Source organism: Diadema setosum, chromosome 18 (genome assembly GCF_964275005.1).
Source record: "Diadema setosum chromosome 18, eeDiaSeto1, whole genome shotgun sequence".
NCBI classification, from domain to species: Eukaryota; Metazoa; Echinodermata; class Echinoidea; order Diadematoida; family Diadematidae; genus Diadema; species Diadema setosum.
Genome location: NC_092702.1, coordinates 35,482,878 through 35,510,674, shown reverse-complemented (window position 1 = coordinate 35,510,674; position 27,797 = coordinate 35,482,878). Strand labels below are relative to the sequence as shown.

Below are 27,797 nucleotides of genomic sequence, written 5' to 3'. Positions count from 1 at the left end.
GTTGTTCAAACCCTAAATGTGCCCATCATACAATAGAGATAATGGACAGTCCTTATCTTTACTGACAGGTACCTCGAGCAAGGCGTCACCACCACAAAGTAAATGGTGGAGGAACTGACAGCAGTGTCTTCTATTGGAGACGTAGGGGAAATCAAAATGTCGCCATTCAAGAAGAGGAAACAGAGTATACAATACAGTGACATCTCAGACTCAGAGGAGGAAGAAGAAAAGGAGGTAACTTTTTACTCCTTTATTCATCTCTTTTTCTTTATCATTGTTTACAGTTTAAGGAAGCAACATTTGTAGACTATTCCTAAATGGCTGATTTGCTGGGGATTGATGCATGGTTATTACCGGTGCATGAATTTGAGGGGTAGATAGTAGATACAACTATTTAGCAGCTAGAGGGCGTTTATCAAATGCTTTGCTTGTGATTGGTTGACACATGTTGTGGGTTCAGTGCGTCTAACTTCCAATTTTCCAATTGTGTTGGCTTCTAATGGTCTTTTACACTACCTGCAGTACATTTCTATGGAAGATCGCCAATATTTTACGACTGCATGAAGATTCATAAGTTTTACAAGTTACGTTTCTGTTATAATTATTAATGGAATGCATTGTTAATCTACATTTGATGTCACAAGGCTTTTTGGGCCTTTGCTAGATATACACTAACAATAAGGTAACTTTGACTTTGTAGTGCCAGCTTACAAATAACTGCAGAGACTCCAACTCTCCCACTTTTGATGAGAGGTCTCTAGCCAAAAGACCATTTTCGCAATTTAATCTCCCATTCTCACGCTTGAGATTTAATTTCTCCCACCCTGGCTCTGTGGTTCCGGCTTAATTTAACTTCTAAGATGTATTATGATACATGAAATGAAATTGTATTTTATATAAAATGAAGTTTTATTAAGCCCAAATACATGATATGAATCACTGAAATATTACTTACTTAATGCAATCGTATGTTAAAAATACAATGTAAGCATGAGATAGCACAAGAGCATTTAGAACCCTAGAGTTCCAGGGCCCTTTACACGTGGCCCTGGACCCCAGCTGAAGGGGACTTTGCGCTTCATGCTCGTGATATGCTGCTCTTTGCGCACATCAAGGTGGAGTCTCCAGTTTGCTAGGGTTTTCAGGTTGGAGAATCTCCAGATCAGAAGGTGCTTGGGGTTGGAGGCTCAGTCTCTGCAACTGTGATCCTTCAGCTGATTGCTTTGCTCTTGAACCTTCTTCGTTATACTGCTGTACATTACATGTGTTATGTGTAGTGCACTTGTTGGTTGGCTCCCAGTTGTATTCCTTGCCATGAATTACATGTACTTGTGTACATCAGCATGGGCATTCTATTCATCCTGTTTGATCCCCCCCTTCCCCAATTCTGGTTTTCTCACACCCCTTTCAATACCCCTCATCACTGTGTTCCTAATCTTGTTTGAGGTTGCCTCGCCATCCACCTTCATCATTGGCCCAATGTCCACCCATTAGCTTTATAGGGATCATCAATGGCCCTGCTTTACCTTTCCTTTCTGTTTGCTCACTCCATTGCTGTAATCTCTCTTTTCCATACCGGATTGGCCCCCTGCTAATAATGACACCCAACCTAGCCTTTTGTTACCATTGTTCTGTGTCCATAAACCCTCCCAGATAGTGCATGTTACATTGCTTTTAACCTGTTGAGAACAAGTCCCGAGTATAAACCCTCCCAGATAGTGCATGTTACATTGCTTTTAACCTGTTGAGATTAAGTCCCGAGTATAAACCCTCCCAGATAGTGCATGTTACGGCCTACATTGCTTTTAACCTGTTGAGAACGAGTCCCGAGTATACTCGGGCAGGTGTATACATTGTATGGGAAATGTGTGTTGTATCAAAATCAAACCGTCCTCAATAAGTTAACATTTAGGCAATGATGTTTGTTATCCATATCATGTGACCATCTACAAATTTGTAGCTCAAAACCCACAAAAAGTAGGCTGCAATATCTTCTTCAGCTAATTCACTTTTTGAATGATAGGATTAATGAATTAACCGGTCTCTTGTACATACAATGTACAAGTGTACATCAAGTTCTTGACATGCACCATTGTAGTGTATGTGAAGCTACAAAAATATTCAATGCTCCATGTACATGTAGTTCATGTTCAATCCCGGGATTTAGTGCCTAGATACAAATATGGCAGTTTATATTTTTCTGTGATTTGCACAGACATTGTGAAGTTGGTGTTAAATGTTAAAGGCATAATTTACAGTGTACCATTTGCAGATAAAACAAAAACCCAATAATGCTGAAATGTGAGTTAGGGATAAAAACAACCACTATGCAAATTTGAATCCAATACACAAAATGTGAACAGTAGTTAAAATAAAAGTGTTTCCAGACTAGACCGTCTACAGTTATGGTTTATTGAGAAAAATACTGAGTGATATCTCCTTATATTTCAGGCTTTATTGCAAAAAAAAAAAAATATATATATATATATGGTAGTGTCAGAGTACAGAATTTTGTGTTGAGAAAGTGTATTACATTGCACAGGCTTGATGTGCCTACAGTACTGTATAGGGTGTACCCCGTGTTCACATTGGTCCCCGCGACGCGGGGACAGCCACAAGAGATCTTATCTTTTTTACGACTGACCGTTCACATTAGCTACGTTCAGACGGCAGGCCCTAACCTCGAGGTTTAGCTCTTGCCCCCTAACTACGACGTGTGTCCACACGACGAATCTTAACCTCGAGGTTACGAAACATCGAGATTAAGCTTCTGCCCTCCGTAACGAGAGGGTCCCACTCGATGTTAAAACCACAAAACCGGAAGTTTCAGCCCACACTGCTAACAAGGCGTCTATTTATTCTTTAGTCGAACCCTGTCGGACTCGCTTACAGGTACTCTTTTTCTCTGTCATGGTATGCAGAGATAGCACTGCACTGTTGACTTTATGTCTTTATGAAGATATTCGTGGAACACATTTTTTTAGCGTCGGAGAAGAATATAGAATACAGTAGCGAGTGCAACGTGTTCAGTTTCAGAGATCAAGCGCATGGGAAGAAAAGATGATGTTGTGTCGTGCGTCATAGGTTTTTCAAGTGTAGTGTATTTGTGGTGTACGTTTGGGAGGTTGACCCGGAAGCAGAGGGAAATTGTGGGGGCTGGAGTTTATGGCGAGGTCACTCTTAACTTCGAGTTTGTTGTGTTTTGTGTCCACACGGTGCTTAACTACGAGTGGGGACCCCCGCGGCTCGTGGTTAGAGCGCTAACCATAAGATTTCTTGTGGCTCGAAACATCGAGCAAACCTCGAGGTTTGCTAACTACGAGTGCGTCTTCACGGTCCCTAACTACAAGCACTAACCTCGAAGTTTCCTAACTTCGAGGTTAAGGGCTCCCATCTGAACTTAACTATTGGTATCTCATCTGTCCCCGAGCTGTGGGGGCATTTTGGGGCTTGGAGCGAGCTCTGCCAGTTGAATCCAGGCATAGCGCATGCGCATATTTGATGACCACAGCTGGACGCTATCAATTGCGCCCCAAGGTCACTCTCCCCTCCAAATCTTGTCCCCATACCCGACCTCGCGGGACAAGGGGAGAAGTCCCAGCGAGCGTTCTGGGGCTGCCATTCCGTGCTAGTAATCCCCCAGCTAGTTTCACTTCACCACTTTGGGGCTCGTGTACTTGCACATGTTAAAATATAGTTCTGTTGGTTGATTAATGTTGAAGTTGAGATGCTATGGGAGAGATAGAAATGAGTATGCGCCTTGCAAATTACAGTTGAGGTTATACAGAATATGAAAATAATAACCACAAATACAACTTTTACGGAAAGGAGGAGTGATACTTTTGTGAGTGACCAGTCACAGAAAGTGCTGAGCCAACCAGTTTTGGTGGTCTGGGGCATTGCACCTTGCTCTGCAGAGAGGGGGAGAGGCAATAAGGTCACTGGAAGAAATCTGTTGGAAGTAGGCTTGTATTTCGTTTTCTAAATGATATTTATGTTGAGTACATATGCTTATTGTGTGAAGTTTACAAGTACAGTAATTTGAATGTATTTTACCGTTTTATTGTGTAAAGGGGCCCCGACCACAAGCTGTGCTTCACTGGGGTCCCAAACCTGTCATTCTAAATTTTTACAGTTATGTCTTGTATTTTTGTCATGTTTGATTTGGTTTGAATAAACTGAACTGAACGGTAAATAGAGTAAATGAACAGTGGAGGTGAATGAAGTTATTGTCCTCTCAGCCATTGACCCTGTGTCCAGTGTGTGTTAGCTGCACACAGAGTACACAGCAGTGCACTCAACCACACACTTGGCACAGAGTAGGAGTGAAGAGTTGTGTAATTTACACCGTGCGATGGAGTTTGTCAAGTGGATGAATATTGGTCTGAATGAATGGAAGTTGTAATAACCGTTGTTATTGGTTCATTTAGATATCATGTTTATATGATTAGAGTGTGTATCAGCGTCATACGGACCTTTACAATTACAGTATGAGTAAGTTAGTGAGGATAAATGCCGAACAACATGCGAGGTTGGCATGAATTAATGCAGGTCATTTTGGATCTTAGGTTTATGTGGGTATGGAGAACATTCGACGTATTGTAGGGGGCGCTTTCATGTAAACAATGAATCAGAGATGGCAGCGCCCATGGTATCGGCATATGTATTATGTGTATGAAACTGCCTACCTGTTGAGGTACACTGTACTGTCTGGTTGGGAGCATACTTGCTTTGGAATATCTACCATTTCATCTTAGAACCATGTTGTATGAGATGACACACAGCTGTACAGGTGAATGCTATGGTTTGAAAATCATTATGATAAGGACCATCAGTGAATGTACAATGTATGTTTCTTTTATTTAGGATAATTTCCGTTGTGTATCAGCAGTGAGGAGATAGCTTATCTTACGATACGAGGCTGATAGCTGTTGTGACCTGTCAGAAGACAAGTGGCATTTGACGCTGGGTACTGTACGAGCTGAAATTTTCGCGGTGGTTTTATTTTCGCGAATTTCGCGAATCGCCTTTGAATCGCGAAAATAACAACACGCGAAAATAACAACGCGCAAATAACTACGTTCAGTTAGACCCTCGCAACCGCGAAATTAACAACACGCGAAAATGTCCTCTAAGGACCAATTCGCGAAAATATCTGTACGCGAAAATTTCAGCTCGTACAGTATTTATATACAGCCATGTTTTATTTTCTTTACACATATTATAGGCAAGTTTATTGATTGGAACATGTTGTACATACGTTTTGTTGTTGACGAGTTGCATTTAAGTTTAGCAATAGCAGTCAATGATAATGTGGATATTGTAAACAGTATACCAAAACCAAGTGCAGGTTTTGTTAAGTTAATGAGGTGATTATATTATGAACTGATAAAGGTTAATATAGGAGAAGAATAAGTTTGTTTTGTGTTTTCATGCATGAATCATTGGTACCAGTATAACAAGTTAGTATTTGATGTGCAACTTAGTAAAAAAGAAGTTTTGGCATGGATTGTGTTAAGCAAGATTACTGAGGAAATGAAAGCAGTTGATAATGCTTTGGAAATAATAATTCAACTTTTCAATCTATTTGAAGGAGTTGATAAGCATTTGACATACCCTAATATTACATAAAGCAGTTATGATGTGCAATTCAGTGGTATTGTAAACCATAATGGAGATTATTATATATCACCGGTCATTGAGGAAGAATTATGCATTTTGAGTTACAGTTTTAATACTTTACTTTACTTTACTTTTTCCTTCCGCTTGTACCCTGGGGCGTCGCGGGGAGACATAAGCGTCTATTTGCTGCAAGGCGGGTAGCCTGGAGAAGGGACATATCGTGAGCATTCAGGGTATCTGCCACAGAGTCTCTCCAGCGTCGCCTTGGTGTGCCTCAGGTCTGGCTCTCGCACCAGAGTAGTCTGGCTTCCAGACCCTCTGCCCATACTATTTCGCTATCCATGATATTAACGCCCTCAACGTCGAAAACTAGTATAGTTTAAGTTGATTTTCTCGCGCAGAGGGTCTGGAAGCATTCGTCTTGTAGTTAATGGATTCCGCCCGATTTTGGGCGGAATCCATAAATCTGTCAGCGCTCCTGTCCTCTGAAGCGCGAAATTCGAATTATCCTGCTCAGCGTGTTATCAGAGCCGGGTGGTGGGAGGACTCTCCCTACTACCTGTGTGTTGGCATTGCGGCGTGTGTGTACCAATGGTGTGGATGCTGTATTTGTACTGTAGTATGCAGGATGAGGGTGATGGTATACATTCAGGGAGCGGAGGCGTATATTCTACCTCTCTGCACACGAACATTCGGACTTTTTTGAGATCTAAAGTAAGGTGGGATGGAAGAATCGGCGATCGTAGACAGTGTGTACTCCATGATGTGTATTCCTAAAAGTTTTCGATGTTTTTGATTGTTACGTTTTTTCCTGTTTACTACTATAGATGCGCACAATGGTCAAGTGAACTATGTTTCCAATAAAATTAAAGCAGACAATTTTGTGTCATTGTGTCTATCGACGAAATCAAAAATCACATAGGGAATAGGTGTCCAAGGAAGATTTTTTTTTGTTTGTTTCTTCATTTGTGCTGGGCTGTTTTTTTTTTTCAACTAATGTAGGGCCTATAGTGCAATACAATCAGTAAAGTTAACAACTGCGAACCACATTTCCCTTCCTTCCTTTACAAAGTATCTCAATCACAGTATTTTAATGCATAACCATCTGAGTCGTTTTCTCGTTTCCACTATGTTGTCTAATGGATTTCTTTTGTAGGCTCCACTTGGGGAAAACCAGCAACAGTTTTTTTTTAACCTTTTTTTTTAGTAGAATCTAGGCCTTATGAGTATGAATGTAAAAACCGTCTAATTTGACTACTAGTATATTGAATCCTACAAATAAAGCAAAATTCACGGATCTTTGACCAATGAAAAAATACAAAATGGATGCATATTTTGATAGAAACTGGCAATTTCAGATACACATTTTTTCTATATGTGATATTGAGTTCACTTCAATGATTTAATCTTAAAGGGTGTGTACAGTTCTGGTCGTGGTGAGGATATAGCTTTTAACGTTTTGCGAGATATTCAGAAACCTTCTAAGTTCTAAGGGGTATCAAAAGTTTATTCGATGAAAATCGGTTTTGAAATGGCCGAGATAACCAAAAACAAGGTGAAACAAAGAGATCCTAATAAAGTTGTGGCATGTCGCCTTTTATTATTAGCACTTTTTTTTGGATATCTCAGCCATTTGAAAACCAATTTTCATCAAATAAACATTGAATCCTTCTTAAAATTACATGCTCTTTCATATTTCATAAGAGGCTTTTCATTATCTCACTTAGGAATGTTCAAATGATGAATGCCCACCTCAACCAGTACTGTACAGTCCCTTTACGTGGAATGCAATCATCAGCTCAATGTAAATGAACATTATCTGAGGTCCCAAATCTTTCCGACATTCATCAATGTGCGAATTGGTGCTCAAATATCCAAATGAACAGCATCAACATGCAGTGAAGTATTTTAATTTGTTGCTTTTTTTTGGGGGGGGGGGGAAGGGGGGATGGTTTGGGTTTTTTCAGAGAGAAACAAGTTAACAATTCATGTAGACATTATTGTTGTTGTTGTTGTTGTTGTTTTAAAGAACGAAAGAAGAGAGAGAGAAAATGGGGCCCTATACAAATAATTTGCCCCAGACAGCACTTAACAAAAAACAAACATTATAAATCTTAGAGAGATATAATTGTTGTTCTCATGATATCAATGATCATTTTCGACGAACAATGAAAACTCTAAAGAGGTTTCCCAAATCAGGTATCCGGAATTGTGAGTTTCAAAATCAGGCATCTTTGTGGATGAAAAAATTGAGGCCCTCTAAAAAAGCAAAACAACAACAACAACAACAAAACCCTGCAAGTATAATAGACTTGATTGTGGCGATATTGATTGATGCACAACGCCTTCCGCTGTATTTGTTCGTATAACGTTGAGTCAGAGCGATGAGATACATTACAAAAACACACACAATTTCTCCATCTGAAAAGCATAGTGCTTCCACATGCTCTGTAAAATATGTTGATGACAAGCTATCATTATTGCGTAAGGCAGGCTAATATTCGGAGAAGAGCTATGATTCAATATGACCTGTGCACGGGAAAAATATAAAAAAAATTTTATTCAAGCTAAAAGTATCTGAATTGGACTTATTATATTCTTTAAATTTTTGTCAATGCTTTCATACGTATAATTCTCATTGTTATAATTCGTTACGTTCCGAACAAAGTTCGCTAATGCGAATGATTAAGTTTATTATTCCGAAAGTTTGTCAGTGCTAAAATGTAATAAGTTTCGTGAATCAAAAATTTATGATTAATCCCAAAATGAATGCAGAGTCGTAATTCTTCAGAAGGTTTGTTGATCAGATCATGTTTTTCGGAATGACGAACATTATTCAATATCATCAGATGATATTGAATAATGTTCCTTATTCCGAAAAAACTTAATTGGGTTCTTTATTCCAAAGTTTCGTTTATCCCAAAATGAATGAAGGGTCGTTATTCCAAAGGCGCGTCAATCTGGTGATGAAATAGGATTCGTAATTCCGAAAATAAAATATGTTTTATTTTTCAGCGAAATGCGGTGTTGTTATTGTTAAGATACTATATAGAATATTACGCAATGAAATTTAAGGGAAGAGCGCTGGAATACAATTGGAATTTTGGATTGCATTATTGATAGAAAACGAATATTTCCTCTTCTTCCTCCGTATCCCACCTTTCCCATATACTCTATAGCCAACATCGTCATCGGGATGAACCATTCTTTGCCACATTCACCATTCAATTATCGGAATCAGGAATGTAACAACATCAATATTTACAAAAGGTCACACAAGTGCTCGGTTTTTCCCACCTCCCTGGTTATACCACCTATATGGCCTACATGCTTACATCCTATAAGGTCCAAGGAGCATATCAACTAAAGACATGCGTATGGTGAAGTGGAGAAGTTTGTCGTCGAGGGATTAAAAAGCAAAAATTACAGGATGGAGATCAAAATTAATAATTGGTTGTGGTGTGCCATCATAGTACCGAACTTATTTCTGTTCTCTACTTATCTACACTCAATTTTCATTTTGCATTGAATGAGGTAATAAAAGCAGCCAACTTGCGTTGCTTCTTATATATAGAAATAAAAAAAAAAAAACAATTAATAGTCTTATACGATGGGGTGATAATTGTCTCTAAACATATCATTTGCCATAGACTTGGCACCTGTTTCTTTTATAGAAAGTTTATTATGATTAACTAATATGGACGGGTCTCTGAGCATATGAAAAACAATGAAAAAATAAGTACATGAGCATCTTTTGAGAATTTGAATTGAGGCAAAATATTCCACAAAACCGATACTTTCCTACATACAAGGGATAAATCTGCAATAAGCCGAAAAAAATATATGAGTTACATGGACAAATCTATATCAAATGCTAGAGCTTGTCATATCTTAATTATGTGAATACAAAAACTGTAAGTCAGACTCTATTATTGTTTGTAACGTTTGGCCGTTAATTTTGTTGCATGATGACCTTGGGAAATGAAGTCTTTCAGCTGAAAATATCCAAAACCAAGCTGCAATGATAATTCATTATGATTGCACTGTATACGTCCACTTGATATATGCCAGCAATGAACCATGTTAATTGCGACTTAAACTAAATAATTAGTATTCTTTCTTGCATATATACCCATTGATGTTCTTAGCAAAACAAAGCTTTTTAAGGGGGGGGGGGGGGGGCATAATTGCCCAGAAGCGCATCATGCTTCAAACAATGGCCTTCTGTCAAAGAAATATTTTTTTTTTTATTATTTGTTTCATTATACATAACCACTTCAGACAAGGTTTTTATCATCAAGTGACTTTAGGAAAAATAAATTGGAAATGAATAGATGTGGCTCTTATCGCGCGTTCTTTTAAAAACTGGTCCCCCTATAGATGCTATAATTGCTAAATGAATGGATGCTGGAGCATATAGTGGTAAGAAGTGACCTTGTACGGCTATCAAGCGGGCTATTTCAAGGGATAGGAGTGGTGTATGAAGACATCTTATAAGGGGCCACAATACCCCAGCTCACCTATACATGCAAGTGTACTTCATTTTTCTTGTGTGGGTTCATACATATCCCGATGTTATTATCTTGGTGATTATCATATGTGTGAGATGAAGAAATACTAGTAAACAATATCGTTATATTTTTTAAGTTTAGTCAGTTGCCGCAATGTTCCCACGAGAGGGACACGATATTATGAAGACAAGAACTGATCGGAAGAGCACGTTGCTATTAGGGTCATCTGTTTCTTTTTTATTCACTATAGCTGCTATTAAGTTATGGAAAGAAGGGTCTGAACTGAACCTATTCATCAGCAAACACGAACATAAAAAATACATGTACATAGAATATAATGGGCCGCCCACCCACAACTCATCTCCACATACAAAGTTTTTACAAAAAATTTTGCACAATACTCCGCTGCACTTTCTTTTTTCGACTTCATTTTTCGCTCTTTGGATGCCATGTGTCTTGGGCATGGTGTATAGCTCCGTGCATAGTGTGGATAGGCCCTATCAGAAACTGGATTATCGCACCAGAAAACCTTTCCATGCATTAAACAGTGCATGGAAATACTCCACGGACAGTGGATGCATGCATGTAATGTATATGGAGAGTGTCCTTGGGACCTCTGGGTGAGGATGCAGGGGTCACTAATGTGACCTCTTCCTTATTACGTAATGACAGAATGATCGCCCTCGCTCACTGGGGGTAAATTTAGGCTCCTCCCACTTGAAGCGAATGTGCCCAGACCCTTTGCCTTCGGCAAAGGCGGCGACCTCGTCGAGGGGCGGCGACTTCGTCGCCGCGGAGTCCAGTTGGCAAAGGGTCTGGAAACCAGACTAGCACCAGAGTATCTCAGGTTGTAAGCTTGTAAGGGTGGCTGGTTGGGTGGCATCCGTGTGAGGTGGCCAAACCATTTGATACGTTGTTGCTTGATATGATGTAGGACAGATGTGGCGCCTACTATGTCTCTGATCACCTCGTTTCGTATCATGTCCCTCCTGGTCTTGTTCACGGCTTTCCTCAGACACTTCATCTCGCACGTTACCAGCTTTTGCTCAAGAGTTCTTGTTAGGGGCCATGTCTGGCACTGGTAAGTGAGAGTTGGCAGGAAGATGGTGTTGATGAGCTTTGCCTTTGTGCACTTGGGGATATTGGGGTGTCTAAGAAGGGGGCCAGTTGGTAGCTGACTGCGTTTGCTTTCTGACAGCGTGTTTCTATTTCTCTGTCTAGTTTCCCATCTACTGTAAATATGCTGCCCAGGTACTTGAACTCAGTTGTCTGCTTCAGTTGAGCTCCATTGATGTTGATTTCAAGCTTTTCTGGGGTTCTACTGACTGTCATGGCTTCAGTCTTACTCACACTGATTTTCATGTCATAACTCTCACAGCATGCGTTGAGCAGATCTGTGTTTATCCTTGTTTTTGTTCATTATGGCTTGATCATCAGCAAACAAGAGTTCGTTTTAATAGTGCCTCCAGATTTGGGTTTGCCTCCTTTGTGATCTGGTCCATGTATATGATAAAGAGCAGGGGGGAGAGGACACAGCCCTGTCTCACCCCGGAAGATACGGGGAACCAGTTGGAAAGTCCACTAGAGGTGGAGAGAGTTTTAATAATTGCAGCAAATTATATGGACGGAGACAAACAATTTAGAGCTTGTGTGATTTGTGCCATGTAGAACCAAGTGGGTTTTTGGTAACAAGCTAACATATTGCTGGTGTAATCATGGCATATATGAAGTGTGTTATGATGTTTGTTTTTTCTCTCTGCTTGTTCTTTGCAGGGTTTCTTTTTTGTTTCTGTTTTATTACTTTGAAGTAATAAAACAGAAACGAACAGTAATAAACTCACATATCACTGCAGATCAACTGGTCCGCTCATTCATTTACGGGTACTTCCCGGGTATCTAAACCAACCAATCCCTAGGGTTCATCCCAGCCCCCAGCCCCCGACAGTAGGATGTTTTGTTATACAACAGACCTACACATATACAATTGTATACATGCATCTGATATCTTGATTTTTTTTTTTTTAGATCACTGCTCCCGAAGGTAAACCGGACCTTTGAATGCAAAAGCAAGGTTTTATCAACCTCGTTGTGACATTTACAGTAAGTGTGAACAGACCTACAATGTAGAAGGAGAGGAAATATGATGAACTTGCAATTAGGCAGCAGGAAGAAAAGAGAGAAAGAAAGAGAATCTGAGTGAAGAATGACATGATTCAATCTACCATAAAATGCCTCATTTGCAAAGTACTGTAATTGTAATTTAATAATGCATGCTGTCTGGTATCATCACATACTTGGCTGTAGATGATTGGCCGGTTGAGAAGAGTGGCAAATTCCCATATCAGATGGGGGAAAAAAATAACTTTAAAGTGCTTGGTCTGTGTGGGTATGGGAGATCGGCATATCATGTAGGAGGATGTGCTCAGACAAGGTGGGAAAATGATATCTGATCTGGCAGGTTGTGTGAAGGCATGGTACATGTAAGAAAATCATTTCTGCTCTGGTACTGGTTGTATATTAAAAACCCGGGAGCGTGGGGATATCATGGAATTGGAAGGCTGGCCCGGCTCGGATTATTTTCAAGAATCTCCGTAACCAACTGTGTACAGCTCTACAATTCACTGATCTCTGTGTAAGTTAAAGTATACACTCAGCCAAAAAAATCTTGACTGGAGTCGACTGTTACAGCTGTACTTGATAAGAGTACGCTTCAGTGCACATGTATACTTGCTGACATGTGCTACACCTTGTATTCATGGTTTTTAATTGTCTCCCGGTGAGCACTGAGTGAAGACTGATTCAATTGGGCCACCAACATCTCCCCAGGCTTCTAGTCTTTGATATTCTATATGATTGGAGATAGCATCACAGAAATGAACAAGATTGAATTTGTTGAGGCCTTTGTGCCTCATTGTTTTGCAATCTTAGTTCTGCACACACTGTACATGTATTCGGTTGCATTTGTGTAGTGTGTATTTCTGCTTAGTATCCCCTTTATGGTACCATGTATATACAGTGTAGTCTTTGATTACCTGTAACAGACATGGCTATAAGTTGTCATTATAATACCCTTGATTACATCTCTGTGGTGTACTTTGTGTACAAACATTGCAATACTGTAAAAGTGGATATTTTCGTGCGACTATAATTTTTTGCGCTTGACCAGGCAAGAAGAGTTTCGCGTGTTTTTAATTCCGCGGAATCAAGATATCAACTACTAGAACATATGGCGCGCAAAAATATTCACATGCTTTTATTTTCGTGCTAGCTTCTGGTTCCGCAAAAATTTCAACACTGCGAAAATTTCCACTTTTACAGTACTTGGGTTGGGTGTACCAGGACTCGTCACTTGTCCATTTGTGTACATGCAGTTTGCAGGATTGTGCGTGGTCGAGATCCAGCAGAGCAAACATTTTTTTTTTTTTTTTTTTTGACAATACATCATGAATCCTGCTACCATTTTATTATCCTGGCTGGTTGTTGAGCCTTCTTATCAAATTGTATCTGGAGAATCATGTAGACATGATAGTAATTTGTGAAAATACATGTATCTGTATGATTTTCAGCTCATGCAGTACAATGGCTGTGGGACACTGGTACAATATAAAGTCTGGGACCACCAATGGGAGATAACACTTGAACCTTATGCTTGGCAACTGCAAATTAGGAAACTGCACCTTGTGACTGGTTGGATAAAGATTAAGACTGTTACAAAGCATTTAAAAGAATAATTCAAATTTTGTTTCAGAATATGCAATTGTGTAGGTGTACTGTTTCAACATGGTTGTGATTCTTAGAAGAGCTACTTACATGAAAGGCCAGAAACTGAAAGATTGTGCATCGATGGGATTATGCATAGATCAGATAAGTTTACATAGAATGCAGCACATTGATTGAGCTCCACCTTGTCAAGAGAAAGAAAAAGAGGAAGAAAAGAAGGCGGTGCATGTATGCTTACAGTTATCTGGAAGCTCTTGTCAACAGAAATACAAAAGAAAACAACTTCTTCTAGAGAAAGACACATCCAGGACTTATTGCACTGCCATGTAATGGCAGCCAATGAACAAGACCATGATGTCTAGCAGTCTTGTTTTAGTCTACTTAAATGTAACTGTTGTCATCGCATCCTAAAATTTGTGTATTACCACTTGTCTTTTTTTATGTTTGTATATTTTAGGAAGATTTCATATCTCTGGAGGTCCACGAAGATCATTTAAAAGTGGACTGGCTGAAACAGCGACCCTCCCACTCTGGAAAAGTTAGGAAGAAGATATCTATGCAGAGGAGCCACATCAGAGCAGACGTGACCGAAATAAGTAGTGAGGATTCAGCCGCAAGCAGCATGCATGCCACTTCAAAGCTGACAAACTTGCATTTGAGGCTCGGCATAGACAATAGAACTGTTGCTCTCTCTTGCCCATCTGCTGCCGGTGCAGTGCCAGGGGTGGCGAAAAAGACATCTATCGCCTCAAGTAACTCTGTGTGCAGGTCTGAGAATGAGGGAGGGGAGTGGCCTGTCTCAGACGAGCCATCCTCTCGTAAGCTGGACGCGATTTCTCATCAAACAGATTCACCGGAATTAGTGGAGCTGTATACGACTGACAGCTCAGCAGTCAGGCAGGAGGAGAACTTGTCATCCGCCAGCTCTGACGTCATTTGTTTGGATTCCCCTGAGTCATGTTCACGTGTGAGGAAGAGGGCTTCACCTATTACAATCACTTCATCTTCTGATGCAGACGATTGTAGCCATGATGATAACAGTGATGTTGAGGTGAGGAGCCGTCAAGACATTGACTCTGCTGACAGTGACTCGGATTCCAGCTTATTGCCAGAATTGCCAATGAGCCCTAAATCATCACTAAGCCCTAAAATATCACTTAGCCCTAAAGTATCACTTCCAAGGACTCCGTCTCCCCCACCTTCGAGGGCAAATAAACAGTGTGAAGACGAGCATGATCATTCCGCAAAGACTTTGTTTGATACTCAGTCGCACGAAGACTGTGAAAAAGAAGAAAAAGTGAAAAGCAGCAACTGTTTGTGGGCATGTTGGTCGTCGCTAGAGTCTGCACCAGAGCACATGAAATGTGCTAACAGCTCAGTTAAATCTGTTGGACAAAACAGGGACACCGTTAAATGTGGGGACAGAATCTCATCATTTAGTACGATGAAGCTGAACACGATAGATACCTGCATTGAAGAGATCCCTGCAGCCATGGATTTTATATGTTCTTTCGCCACGTCCAAGTGTAAACCCGATGCCAGATTTTATGCTGACCTCATCAGGAACACACTTCCATCCTGTCGGACCAGTGTAGAGAGTGCCCTGGTGTATCAAACCATGAAGTTTGTGCAACATCTCCATCACCCCGGAGTAAGTGACATGCTTATTACGTGGGAGGACTTAAAGCACCTTGGAGATGTCCTCATACGGCCACCATGTAATTCCTTTGAGTGGCACAAGGACCTCGCTGCACTGCGCCTCGTTGCCAGCGTCCTTGAGGATGACGTGGAAAGGAAGCTGAGGTGGAATACAGCAAGGAGACCCACATGCCATGTACATGCCATTCTCAATCCAGATACCTGTAAAGACAAGTGCAAGGTGGTGGCAAGGTGGATCCATTCCCTGGTAGTGGAACTTCGACCGCCTCCCACGAGCAGCAATTCCACATCTGCCAGGCGGGGTAAGCCTTCCCTGCAGTGTAGGTGCCCTGAAGGCCTGTGCCATATGAACCATGTTCTGCCGGTCTTTGAGAAGCTGTTGCAGATCAGCATCGCCCTGACTGAGCGACGGAACCACAAGGACCATGTTGAGATGATTGCTCGAGAAATAAATGGCCTGCATCTGCAGGGTCTTCCTCAAATGCAGCTCATCTTTGAGGTAAACATAACTTTCAAAGATTACACTGGCACAAATAGACACTTGCTGTCACTTTGGTTAAAAAAAAAAAAAGAGAAATGATTCATCGTACAATCAACAATACAGTTTTCTTTCATGTGTTAAAGGGACTGTACAGTACTGGTTGAGGTGAGGATTCAGCTTGTAATGTTTTGTGAGATTTAGAAACCACTCTCTGAAATGTTGAAGAGCATACAATTCCACAGGGAATCAGAAGTTTATTTGATGGAAATTGGTTTTGAAATGACTGAGATATCTAAAAACAAGGTAAAACAAAGAGATTCTAATAAAAGGCATGGCCCATCAACTTTATTAGGATCACTTTTTTTTTTTTTAATATCTCAGCCATTTCAAGGCCTGTTCTTCATCAAATAGACATTGAATCCTTATTGAAATTACATTCTCTTTCATACTTCATAAGAGGTTTCTCATTATCTCACCAAAAAATGTTATATACCTGAATCCTCACCTCAACCAGTACTGTACAGTTCGTTAATCTTTAGTTCATCTTAGCACACTATAAACTGAACTTAAATGATCAATCTAGCGTTACATTGACCTTTATGAAAACTGGATACCAATATCATGTCATACTCTGTTAAAGGTGCATAGTCCTGGTAGTGTAGAGGGCGCTGTTGATGATACTGCCGATCACCGTTTGCATTGATATGAAGATTACCGAAGTTGAGCTGTCATCAAGAGTAAAGTGCACAGGTGTTGCTAAGTAACGTTGCCTTCGCTGTCTTCTCTGCACATTACGCAGTCTGTAGTAATGCCATGGTGCGTGCATACATCATGTGCTTCTTATTATAACATCACAAAAGAAATTTGCTAAAGCTGTCATCCCCCTTGGCCGAATCATGAGCCGAACTGTGATCGGACCACTGACTACAGTGGATCGGACTTCTTCGGACTCGGGAAGTGGGCCACAGTGTAAGCGCCAAAGAGGAATTGATAGCATAGGTCTCTATAGGAAGCCTGCGCCATGCGCCCGTGTACACATTTGACTAAACCACGGGGACCATGCACCTGTACCATGTACTGGATAGAAAACTTGTTCGATTCTAGTTAACCTACATTAGCAGTTATCCATCTGACATAGTAGGCTGGTGTGCAATATAGATCAGAAACATGAGTACAACAAAGTTCACCTTTAAAGTCATAATTTATTGCTTGTAATCATAATGAGTGAAAATGGGGAATGTTGAAATAAAAGGGGAAAAAAAAGAGGGAATGACCATTCCCATTCATAAATTGCCATTTAGAGAACTGTGAAATGCATGTGAATTTGTAATTTCTCCTCCAACTACTGTTCATCATTTGTTGGTCTCCACTCTCATTCTAGACACTCAAACATGACTTCCTCAGCCTCAGGCTCGCAGAGCTTACCTTCAACTGGCACTTTGAATCTGAATATGGTGACATTTCGTCATTGGACAAGATACTGTCCTTATCTAAGATTGTCGGCAAGTATTTTCAGTATGTGCCGAAACGGTGCAGAAATGACGAGAGTGGTGATGCCAGCGATTCCGAAGAGACTGACTACAACGACAACAGCCTTGGCTTTAAGGAGAGAAAGAGGGAAGATTATCTGCGTTGGTATCGACAACAGGTGGTGGTGATGGTGTACTTGCTGCTGATCATGTTCAAGTGCTATCTCAAGTGCTATCTTGGAGGTATGTTCAGATTTTATTCATCATTATATTTTATGCCATTTTTCATTAAACATAAACTTGTCAGAATGCACACAGTAATAACAAAATCACGGGAAAAATTGTAAAAAAACAAAGTTTGATGCTTGTATTTTTGGGTTTTTTTAGGCCCCATAAATAGTAACAAGTTTTTTTTTTTTTTTTTTATGAACATAAAATGTTTGTGTTCAGTTCTAACACAATCAAGCAGGAATCTTGCAATTTGTGTGCACCTTCGTGCAACCAGAAACAAGTGCAAAAATATTCAAAAAGCACGCCATACTTGCCATATTTTCCAGTATTTAATGTCTTGATTCCGTGGAATTAAAAACACGCTTAAACTTACCTTACCCGGCCGGGTGTGAAAAAATTACTCGTGCAAAAATATCCACTTTTACAGTATGCAAATGTTTGTTCTCTATGAAATTTGGTTTTTCTGTTTGGAATAGGAAATAAGTCTGGCGTTTGAAGGAAGGTTCCTCTCTTGTACATGATCCCAGTAAGCTGACAAACATACCAGATCATCCACCCGTAGATCTTATCTACTCTTACCCCTTGATACCACCATCCTAAAAGTTTTATTGACATTACATGTATCCACATGTAGCCTGTGGAATTTAAAGAGTGTTTCAGTAGTGTGAAGGGAAAGTCCTTGTTACAAATACCATTTGTTTAGATGATATATGCTTGTAGTATGGTGGTCATGATAACCATTCAGAATGATGTCTGAAATTGAGTGTAGTTGCTATTTAGTGACAATCTGATTTTTTTTTTTTTTCTTTTTACTTTTTTTCCTCCATTAATATCTCAAGAAGCTACGCAGCAGAGGAGCAGCTCCAGACCCGCCCCAGGGCTGAAGAAGCACGGTGAGTTGAAGCTTCTTCAAGTTGAGGAGGACAAGTTATGTCTCCTCCAGATCGGGGACTCGGTGGATCAGCTGAGGACTCGTCTCTTGCACGACTGCCAAGGTCAACTTGATCCCAGGGCAAAGCTGTGGCTGAATGAAATGAGTTTGCTCTATGAATGGGTGGCATGAAAGCAGCATCAATGCTCATCAAACTCTGACCTAATGGTATCCTTCTACATGTAGTTAGTTCTCTATCTTGTACCCTCATTCCTGATTGATTTTTTTTTTCTCTTCGGTCACTCGTTGGAAGCAAAGTTTGTTGCTTCTGGCCACCAACCAAGTGTAACGGATCTCAGTCTGATGAATCCGACTTGTGTTGGTCAACTATCAGGTCTGTGTCAGACATGTCACGCGTGATCCTCATGGGATGATCTCGTCTCATCGAAACATTGACCAACACAGTCGGATTCATTAGACTGCGATCCGATGCACTTCGGTTGGTGAGCAGGAGCAACAAACTTTCCTGCCGACGAGGGACTGATGAGAAAAAATCTCTGTGGAACTGAAGTATTTCCTTTTCAGCAACATGTGACCAGAATCTTTTCAGAGCGATTGTGAATATAGCTCTGTGTGACATTTGCACATTGTTAGGTGAATCAGGGTTATCTTGTGACTCTGACAATTCAAACTGTGTAGACTTATGCAGAGCCAAGTGAAAGATTCCTTGTATTCAATTGTACTTCTTTGAATGTGTATTAAAGATTTCCTCAAATTTACTTTTGAATAATTTTGTTGAGGAAATGATGCTTTGTGGAAGGGGATGCAAGGTGTGAGGATTATATCACATGGGATGAAATCAGCAGCTACAGCAATTACCTGGCTGTGTAACAGGCATAAAGTATTTTGACACGAAGGCTGATATCTTTAAAGCTCTGAAATCTTTGATGCTCTACAGCTCATAACAGTGCAAGGAAAAGAGAGACAGATATCTGTAGTACAGTAATGTTTTCAAACTCACAGTTTGCCTAATGGAGGAGAAGGAACAATTCAATGTATATCATGGGAGGGATAAAATGTTTGCAGGCAGCTATCTTCAAACATACATTGTAATCCATCCATAGTTCTACAATTTGCAAAATTATTTTCCCCCAGTTTTGGGTGGTATTCTCACAAAAGAATGGAAATAAAAAAAAAAAAACCCACCAACAACAACAATAAAAGCAAAGCCCTCCATTTATCATGTTTATGTTACGAGGGTGTAGAATTTGCCAGCTCACAGACAGGTGTAATGAAGTGCCCAGTCCATTTGACCAGTGGCGAGATAGTGATATATACAGATGTAGGATGATACATTGTAAGTGATACTACCTGTTTGTTGCATCTGGCTTTTATGATGCACAGTCACTAGAAGTGACACCCATTCAAAGTATGGACTTTGGAGATGGTGTGTAGTTCTGATGCATTTAGTCATGTGAGTATTGTTCGGTCACCTGTCCAGTGCTGAAACCTTGAGTTTAAGTTCTTCCCTTCAAACCATCCATGACTTGCCCAGAACTACGCCAAACTGCATCCTGCATCTTGCCACTCCTGTGACTTTATAGTGGAAATGCAGTCATTCTCAGCTACATCATATCCAAATATAGACCACAGAAAGTCCTTCGATCAATGTGAATTTTGGCTTACACAGAAGAATTAACACATGCTTATATCCATCTGGGATGGTATAGAATATTTCTTTGACTTTGCCAATTTTTTTGACTTTGCCAATTTTTTGACTTAGTGCAAGATCTGCTTTGGCGAGGTTGATTGTAGATCTGACTATGCCCTTTAACTGTACAGGGAGTATGAGCCTGTTGCATTGATAATAGTCTGTACATGGTGTAGGAGCTGAAATTTTTGCATACAGGAGATATTTTCACTAATTGCTACTTGTTAGACAATTTTGCATGTTTATTTTGCAGTTGGGAGGGTCTAGTAATCGTTACTTCACCTTTCTTAAATACATGAGAATGAGTAACAAGTGACAATACTAGTACTACTGTAAAAGTGGAAATTTTCGCTCTGTTGAAATTTTTTTGCATTTTGCGCAACCAGAAACAAGTGCAAAAATATAAGCACACAAATAGTTTTGCTTGCCATACATGTATGTTCCAGCAGTTGATGTCTTGATTCTGTGGAATTAAAAACATGCACAACTCATCTTACTTGGCCAAGTGCAAAAAATTAGTCGTGCAAAAATATCTACCTTTACAGTATGTACATGTATATGTTTTTACTCAGTGATTACCAGTATGTAAACAAGGAGTGCCCTCCGTATTTTAAGTACTGTACTAGTGTGTTGTTATGCCCCAGATATTGCTCCGTCAAGGCCCACCCAGGGTGCTAGACCTACAGAAGTTTATAGTTGAGTGCAATCCAATGCTGGCATGGCTTGTCTTTTATTTGTTTTTGTTTCTTTTCTTTTTTTAAAGGAATGATATTTTTAAGCATTGTTTATGCATGTTTTTATATTTTTGCATTTCTGTTTTCACAGTTCAAAGGCAATTTGCAAAATTCAGGAAAGTAAAACCACTGAAAATTTCCACTCTTTTAGTATCAGCTATTCTAGTGTAATTCCATGCTATGTTCAGGTTGACGTCTTACAATCTGACTACTGGTAACAGCAGTTTAGACACTTAATCACAACGAGACTCTAAGGAAGAGAGTTATTGAATTTTCACAAGGCTTTACCAAAAAAATAAAAAAAAAATAGTGCCTTAGGTCGCAGTCATATCCTCCCGTTGGCTGAAGAGATAATGTCATCAAATTGAAACCCTCTCATTAGTTTGAGAAAAAAACAACAACCCTGAAATGTAAGAATATTTTCTTTTCTATTTAAATCTAATGACTTTACCCATGCCCTTTAAAATTAATCGTGACTGAGTTATTGCATCATAGCAACAAAAAATAATGCAAAGGATACTTGCATGTTGTTATTTCTATGTCATTTGGAAATGAATTATTGAAGAGTTTTGCAGGTCAGTGGGAGACTTGTGAAACCATGATGTCATCGTTTCATCTTATTTGAACTTGAGGTTGCATGTATCAATAGGGAGCTTTAGATTGTATGGATGTTTAGACGATGATTGCGTTGGCCGTCCTCTCTCCCTGCATTGTGTTGCAAAGTAGCTTTTTCTAGATTATGCTGAGACGGAGCCTTATACATGCAAAGTAAAATGGTGCCCTGATACGATCAGTGGATCAAATAGCTCTCTGCATCGTGAATTGAGTGGATGCGAAAAATGGCCCAGAAGGCGTAGTGAAAACTCAAGACGACGTGAGATCAGAACATGCGCAGAACAGGTTTTTTCTTCTGAACGTCCACGTCACGAAAATCCAAAGCTCCCTATTGAAAGCGTGTGAAACTTTTAAACTCCTTTTTTATTTTAGATGCAATTTTAATGAAACCTCAGTTTTTTTATGCCTCCGCCACGAAGTGGTGCCGGAGGCATTATGTTTTCGGGTTGTCCGTCCGTCCGTACGTACGTCCGTAAGTCCGTCCGCTTTCGTTTACGCGATAACTTGAGTAATATTTACTGGAATTTTACCAAACTTGGTCCAAGTGTGAAGTATGATGGGGCAATTATTTGATTAGATTTTGGGTGAAATCAGCTAAAGGTCAAAGGTCAAAGGTCAAGGTCAAATCATGAAATTGTATCCGTTTACAGGGTAACTCAAGACTGGATGGAGCAAATTTCACCAAACTTTGTTGGGAGATGATGTATGATGGGACAATTACTTGATTAGTTTTTCAGTGAAATCAGACAGAGGTCAAAGGTCAAAGATCAAGGTCAAATCCTAAAATTCATCTGTTTACGTGATAACTCAAAACTGGATGAAGCAGCTTTCACCAAACTTGGTCCAAGGATGATGTATGATGGGACAATTAGTTGAGTAGATTCTAGTGACATTGACAAGAGGTCAAAGGTCAAAAGGTCAAGGTCAAATGCTACAAATGTTGCTATTTCCCCCATATCTATGCAATGCCCAAAGGTATTTTCTTGAAACTTGGTGTAGACATGTACTACTGCGTAAAGATTCTCCAGAGAGAGTTTCATGTCATAAGGTCAAAGGTCAAAAGGTCAAAGGTTAGGTGAAAATGTTGCAATATCACTTTTCTTGCAAATGGTTCAATGTATCTTCGTGGAATTTGGTACATATGCATGTACTGTCTGGCAGGGATTATCTAGGGAATTTAGGGGTCATGGGTCAATAGTCAGGGGTCAAAGGTCAAGGTCAACTCCTCAAAATTTTACTATTTCCCTCATATACTAGTATATGCAATGCTTGTGTTATTAGTTTCAAAACTTAATACATGCATTACCTAATGGAGATTCTCCAGGAAATTTCCAGCCAGAAGGTCAAAGGTTAAGGGTCAAAGGCCAGGTTTCAATGCCCCCCCCCAAAAAAAAAAACAAAAAAAAAAACAAAACAAAACAAAACAAAAAAACACAAAAATCTATTTTGTACCATCATCACACTCTTTCTTCATACCTTGGAAATTACTCAATGCATAAACTTCCCCAAAATTCCTCAAATATGTGTACCTGCACTCTTAGAAAATTATAGCAAACCCAGTTCAAGACATTTCTGACAAATATGTCATTTCAATATTTGGCAGTTATGTGAAACTGTCATGGATCACACATTGTGAAGACATTGTACTATACGCCTATTGGGAGAATCATGCATTATGGCAGAGGCATCAGTCGCCATAGCGACATTTCTAGTTCATTTGATTTAGCTCCATTTAAGCTACCTTGAACAGGTTGTGGAATTAAGAGTTAAGTGACAAACAAATCTCAGAGAATTCTTCTCTTCTCAGTGTATGGAAAGATAAATGGTTCAAATGAGGGCAGCTGTGTTTGTATGTTAGTGTACATGAATCAGCTGATGCTGCATGTCTTGTTGCCAAACAAAACTGGAATATTTTGCTATAGTGATATCAGTCCATAATAATTATTATTATTATTATTATTTATTCGGCAATTCAATATACAATACAAGTTGACATAAAATACAAACAGAAAATCGTATTACATGAGATGAAAATGTGAAGAATGAACCATTTAGTTCATTGTGATTGGGGCTGTCAGGAGCTGCTTGGCTCAAATACAATCTCAGTAAGGCTGAATTTTGGAGAGTAAAAGAAGAGAAATAACACTGCTGAATATGCAATTTTTTTTAAACATCAAGGTGTCATTTATAGCAAGTATAGATATGCAAAGTAAATGCAATATGCTGTCTTTTCTCTTATGTGTCTGTTCTCAGATTTCTAGAACTGGAGGGATAAAAAAGAATTAAAGAATATAAATTTCAAAAGGGGAGGCAACATCCTGATAGCCATAGAACTGCATACAGTAATTGTCCCCCTGCCATCTGCACACTTCATACACTGTACGAAATAAAGAGTTTTAAATTTCAAAATATTCGTAGTCACTGAAAGTTGGTATGTTATAGATATATCGCAGCAAATATCAAGTCTTTTTTTTGGGGGGGGGGTGGGAAGGGGGAGGGGAGGTATGAGATGTTGTCAAAGCAACATCATGACAAGTCATATTTGAGAAATATTTTAGCAGTATTCACCTCATATATGCAAAGAGCATGAAAAGTAGTTTAGAATTTCACCAGCAATAGCCATGTAGTGTTTAGTATGTAATATGGTGTCTTTGTCATTCTGTGTAATTGTATTATTTTCTATAAAGTTCTTGCCATTTTTTAAATCTTTGTCTATGCCATGTTTGGAATTTTGTATTAAACTAGGGGACAAAGCCATCCAACCGAATACTGCTGCAGTTTGAAAGAGTTTTCCCAAATCAATATTTTTTTATTTCTGAAGTAGTGATTCGTGCTGGTTAAGACATTCTGTTCATGAATTATATTCATTCCTTCAACTCATTACTTGACAAATGAGCAAGACAGTGTATATAGAGTGTATCTTGAGGTTTTAGAGCCAAGATGCTATTACTTGGTGTGAGATGAAAATATGTTGGATAGAGAGCGTGCATTGTACTATTTTGTAGGTGTATTCAAAAATCTAGTTTTAGATTAATCTCAAATTGTCATTTGTAGTCTCAGATACACTGTTCTTACAGCATGATTCAAAATGAATTTCTGTTACAAGCTACCAGACCAGTATAGTGTAAGCATGGTGTTCTAATGTATTCTAAGTTCTAATGTATTCTAAGTACTAAAGTAATCAGTACATACAAGTACTCAACCATGCATTAAATCATGCAGAACCACTGGCAGTATCAATAAAATAATATATATATAAAAAAAAAACTCTTTTTCAATCAGTGTTGTATGATACAACACTGATTGAAAAAGAGTTTTTTTTTTTTTTTTATTTTATTGATACTGCCTGTGGCTCTGCATGATTTAATGTACTGTTGAGTCCATGCAGGCAAATTTCTCTATTTTTAAGAATACAGTATGTCAAAGGGTGTGGGTTTTCTCAGTTTGCAATTGATGCCACAGCCCCTTTACTATTAACCAACAAATATTTAAAAGGGTTGAAAAAAAAATTTGTCTGTATGATACTGATGAGTTTCCTTTTTGACGTAAATTTTAATCAGCATTGTGAATTTATGTTGATGAACTGAAAATCTAATTCGTCACTTTGCTTACTGCATGGAATGACTCGCCTGCATTGAAACTAGCACCATGAGGATTCCATTCATCTTCTTAAATTCATAACATCCATTTCATATGATCACTTCTTTCTTCAAATATGGAAAAATCGCATGAACATAATTTGTGCATTTTATAAAAGATAAGTGCAGCATCAGAAAAAAAAAGTGCAAGATCAATGAGAACAAGATAACCATGTACTTTTGGTTTGCGGCGTTTGATGTGTAAAGTGGATGATGGATAAATCCTGAGGGATGCAAATCCCCTTCGTCTGTTATGAAGGCATCCATTTAGACAGAAATTTGTGCAAAGGTTAAATATTGTCTCTACAATTACCTCCTTGTCTTTTGGATTGACAGGAGTCACAAAAAGGAATAATTGTGATGTGAATTATGTAAGGAAATGCTGTGGATTGGCAGTGAATTTACTGTCTACTACACCCTGTGACACAACCCCCCCCCCCCAGGAAAAAATAATCGCAATAAAAAAAGAAAAGGTAATCATGTAGAAATGCACACCATGCACACCTACCATTTCCTTCCTTAATTTGTCAATGAAGACTTCTTGTGGCTATCAGAAATATCAAGATGGACCATATCTGACGGTTCCATGAAATTTCATAGTCAATTACAGAAGAAAAGTAGCTGATTTTGACTCAAAAGTACGCCGATCGACGGCGTGATCATGATGGATGATCGATTATGTGGAAGAGCGATATAACGATGATAATCGATCGTTGTAGTCTGTGATACAGCCGCTTGTTTGGTGTTTAACCACAATAATTACTTCGGCTCGACAGTAAAATGTGGAAGAAAGAAAGTGATCTTGATGCGTCTGTTTTTTATCGTTTTAGTTAATTTTCTCCTGCGTGTGACTGTATATCTGTTAACATTTTTTGCTGACTAAATTGATGGACGGATGATATGTGTACAAAACAGTAAAAGATATATGAAAAAATGGGAATTATCCATCATGAATATTGCACAATAAAATGGATTTTTACTACAAAACAAAAGCAAATACTGGGGTTGCAGTTTTTGTATACATAATTAAAAAAATGAAATGGAAATATAAATACTATCATAAAGACAATTACTTTCTACTATAAGTTGAATTTATCAATTAAAAACATGTTATCATTTCAATTTCAATATTCTGTTTCTTTTTAGGTAAAATGAGCACGTTATGAGAAGTCCACAATAGTAATACATGATTTTATAACATAACATACACTTTTTGTAATACTATTCTCATTAATTTATTAAAGTAGGCCTATAAATTATGTAGATTACTAGAAACAAATCCCCTTTGAATTCAACTTCCTTCTCAACTTCTTTTCTCTCTCTCCCTCCCAATGCTAATAGCCTAACCTTTTTCTTCCACTTTTCCTTCAACCTCATTCTATTTCCTTCAACACTATTCAAATCAAATTATTATTATCAACTTTTGTCATGACTTCGACTCAGGTGAGCTAACAATAAGAAAAAAATGTGAAAAATGAAAGTAGGGACTACACGTATTGCACGACTCAAGTTCGATATTGTTAGTAAGCGGCTAATTAGAGACTACCAGAATCGATTATAATCGTTGACATCGTTCTCTGCGAAATCGGTGCACTACTTACGTCGGAGACTATGTTCACGACCGACGTACTTTTCAACTCCGATTTCTCATTTTTCTTACCTTTTCGGCTTTCTAATTCCATGAAAACTCTTTGATATGGTTCAATTTAGCATATCCAATAACTGCAAAAAATTTGATTGACAAACGGCAAAGGGAACGGTAGGTGTGCATTTCTACATGATTACCAAAGAAGAAGCAAGAAGTGTCTTAATGAGCTATGCAATAAACATCTGTGTGTAGTGATCAGTTACATGTACATGTGTGTATTATGATGTACTCTACCACCAACATGGTTGGTATTTCAGGAAGAAACTATGGTATGATGCAGTAATTTTTTTGTTTACATTTATAGGTCCTGTACATTTTTTTCTTTTTATGTATTTTCATTTTGTTTCACCCTAGAGTACATCTGCTTTTCATGTTTTTCCATTTTTTATTTTTATATTTTTTGTTCATGGGACATATGTGTCTAATGCCGCATGGCATGCATTACCATGAAAAAGAGGTAAATTTTATTGTGACCAGACATGTTCCACCAGTGATGAAACATTACACTTACAGCATGTCTTTCAAACAAATGTTTGCTAAAGGTAACAAAACACCATGAAAAATGATACGTAAGCACCACAATAACGAGTCTGTAACACATCTTTCAGTTGACTCGTACAATGTCCATTTTGTCAGTTATGGGGCACCATGATGGAAAAAAAAAAAAAAACAAACAAACAGACAAACACATATTTTAAATTTTATAATGATGTTCGCTATGATGATGTTTATAGATAAGCACTATGCAACATAATCTACTTGCTGTTGAATTGTGCAAACCTGTAGATCATAGATTGTGAATAAGGGAATTGAATTACCAGCCCTTACAATGTGACCTTCTGTATTAAAACATCAATTTTCAAATTCTATTTGAAACAATCTTGTCT

General features: G+C 38.8%; 1 protein-coding gene across 1 annotated transcript; it reads left to right on the top strand.

Moving 5' to 3' along the window:
* Positions 1–90: 90 nt before the first annotated feature.
* LOC140242099 (uncharacterized) lies at positions 91–18,783 on the top strand. The gene is made up of 4 exons (XM_072321859.1): positions 91–234; positions 14,311–16,011; positions 17,375–17,705; positions 18,533–18,783. The coding sequence occupies exons 1-4, from the start codon at positions 103–105 to the stop codon at positions 18,754–18,756; spliced, it is 2,388 nt and encodes a 795-aa protein (XP_072177960.1). The 5' UTR covers positions 91–102; the 3' UTR covers positions 18,757–18,783.
* Positions 18,784–27,797: the final 9,014 nt, after the last annotated feature.

Bases quoted from the DNA above. Each gene is read 5' to 3' on its own strand.
- LOC140242099 (XM_072321859.1), top strand. From the start codon at position 103: ATGGTGGAGGAACTGACAGCAGTGTCTTCTATTGGAGACGTAGGGGAA. The intron at 16,012-17,374 runs GTAAACATAACT...CTCTCATTCTAG, and splicing joins AAATGCAGCTCATCTTTGAG to ACACTCAAACATGACTTCCT. The intron at 17,706-18,532 runs GTATGTTCAGAT...TAATATCTCAAG, and splicing joins TCTCAAGTGCTATCTTGGAG to AAGCTACGCAGCAGAGGAGC.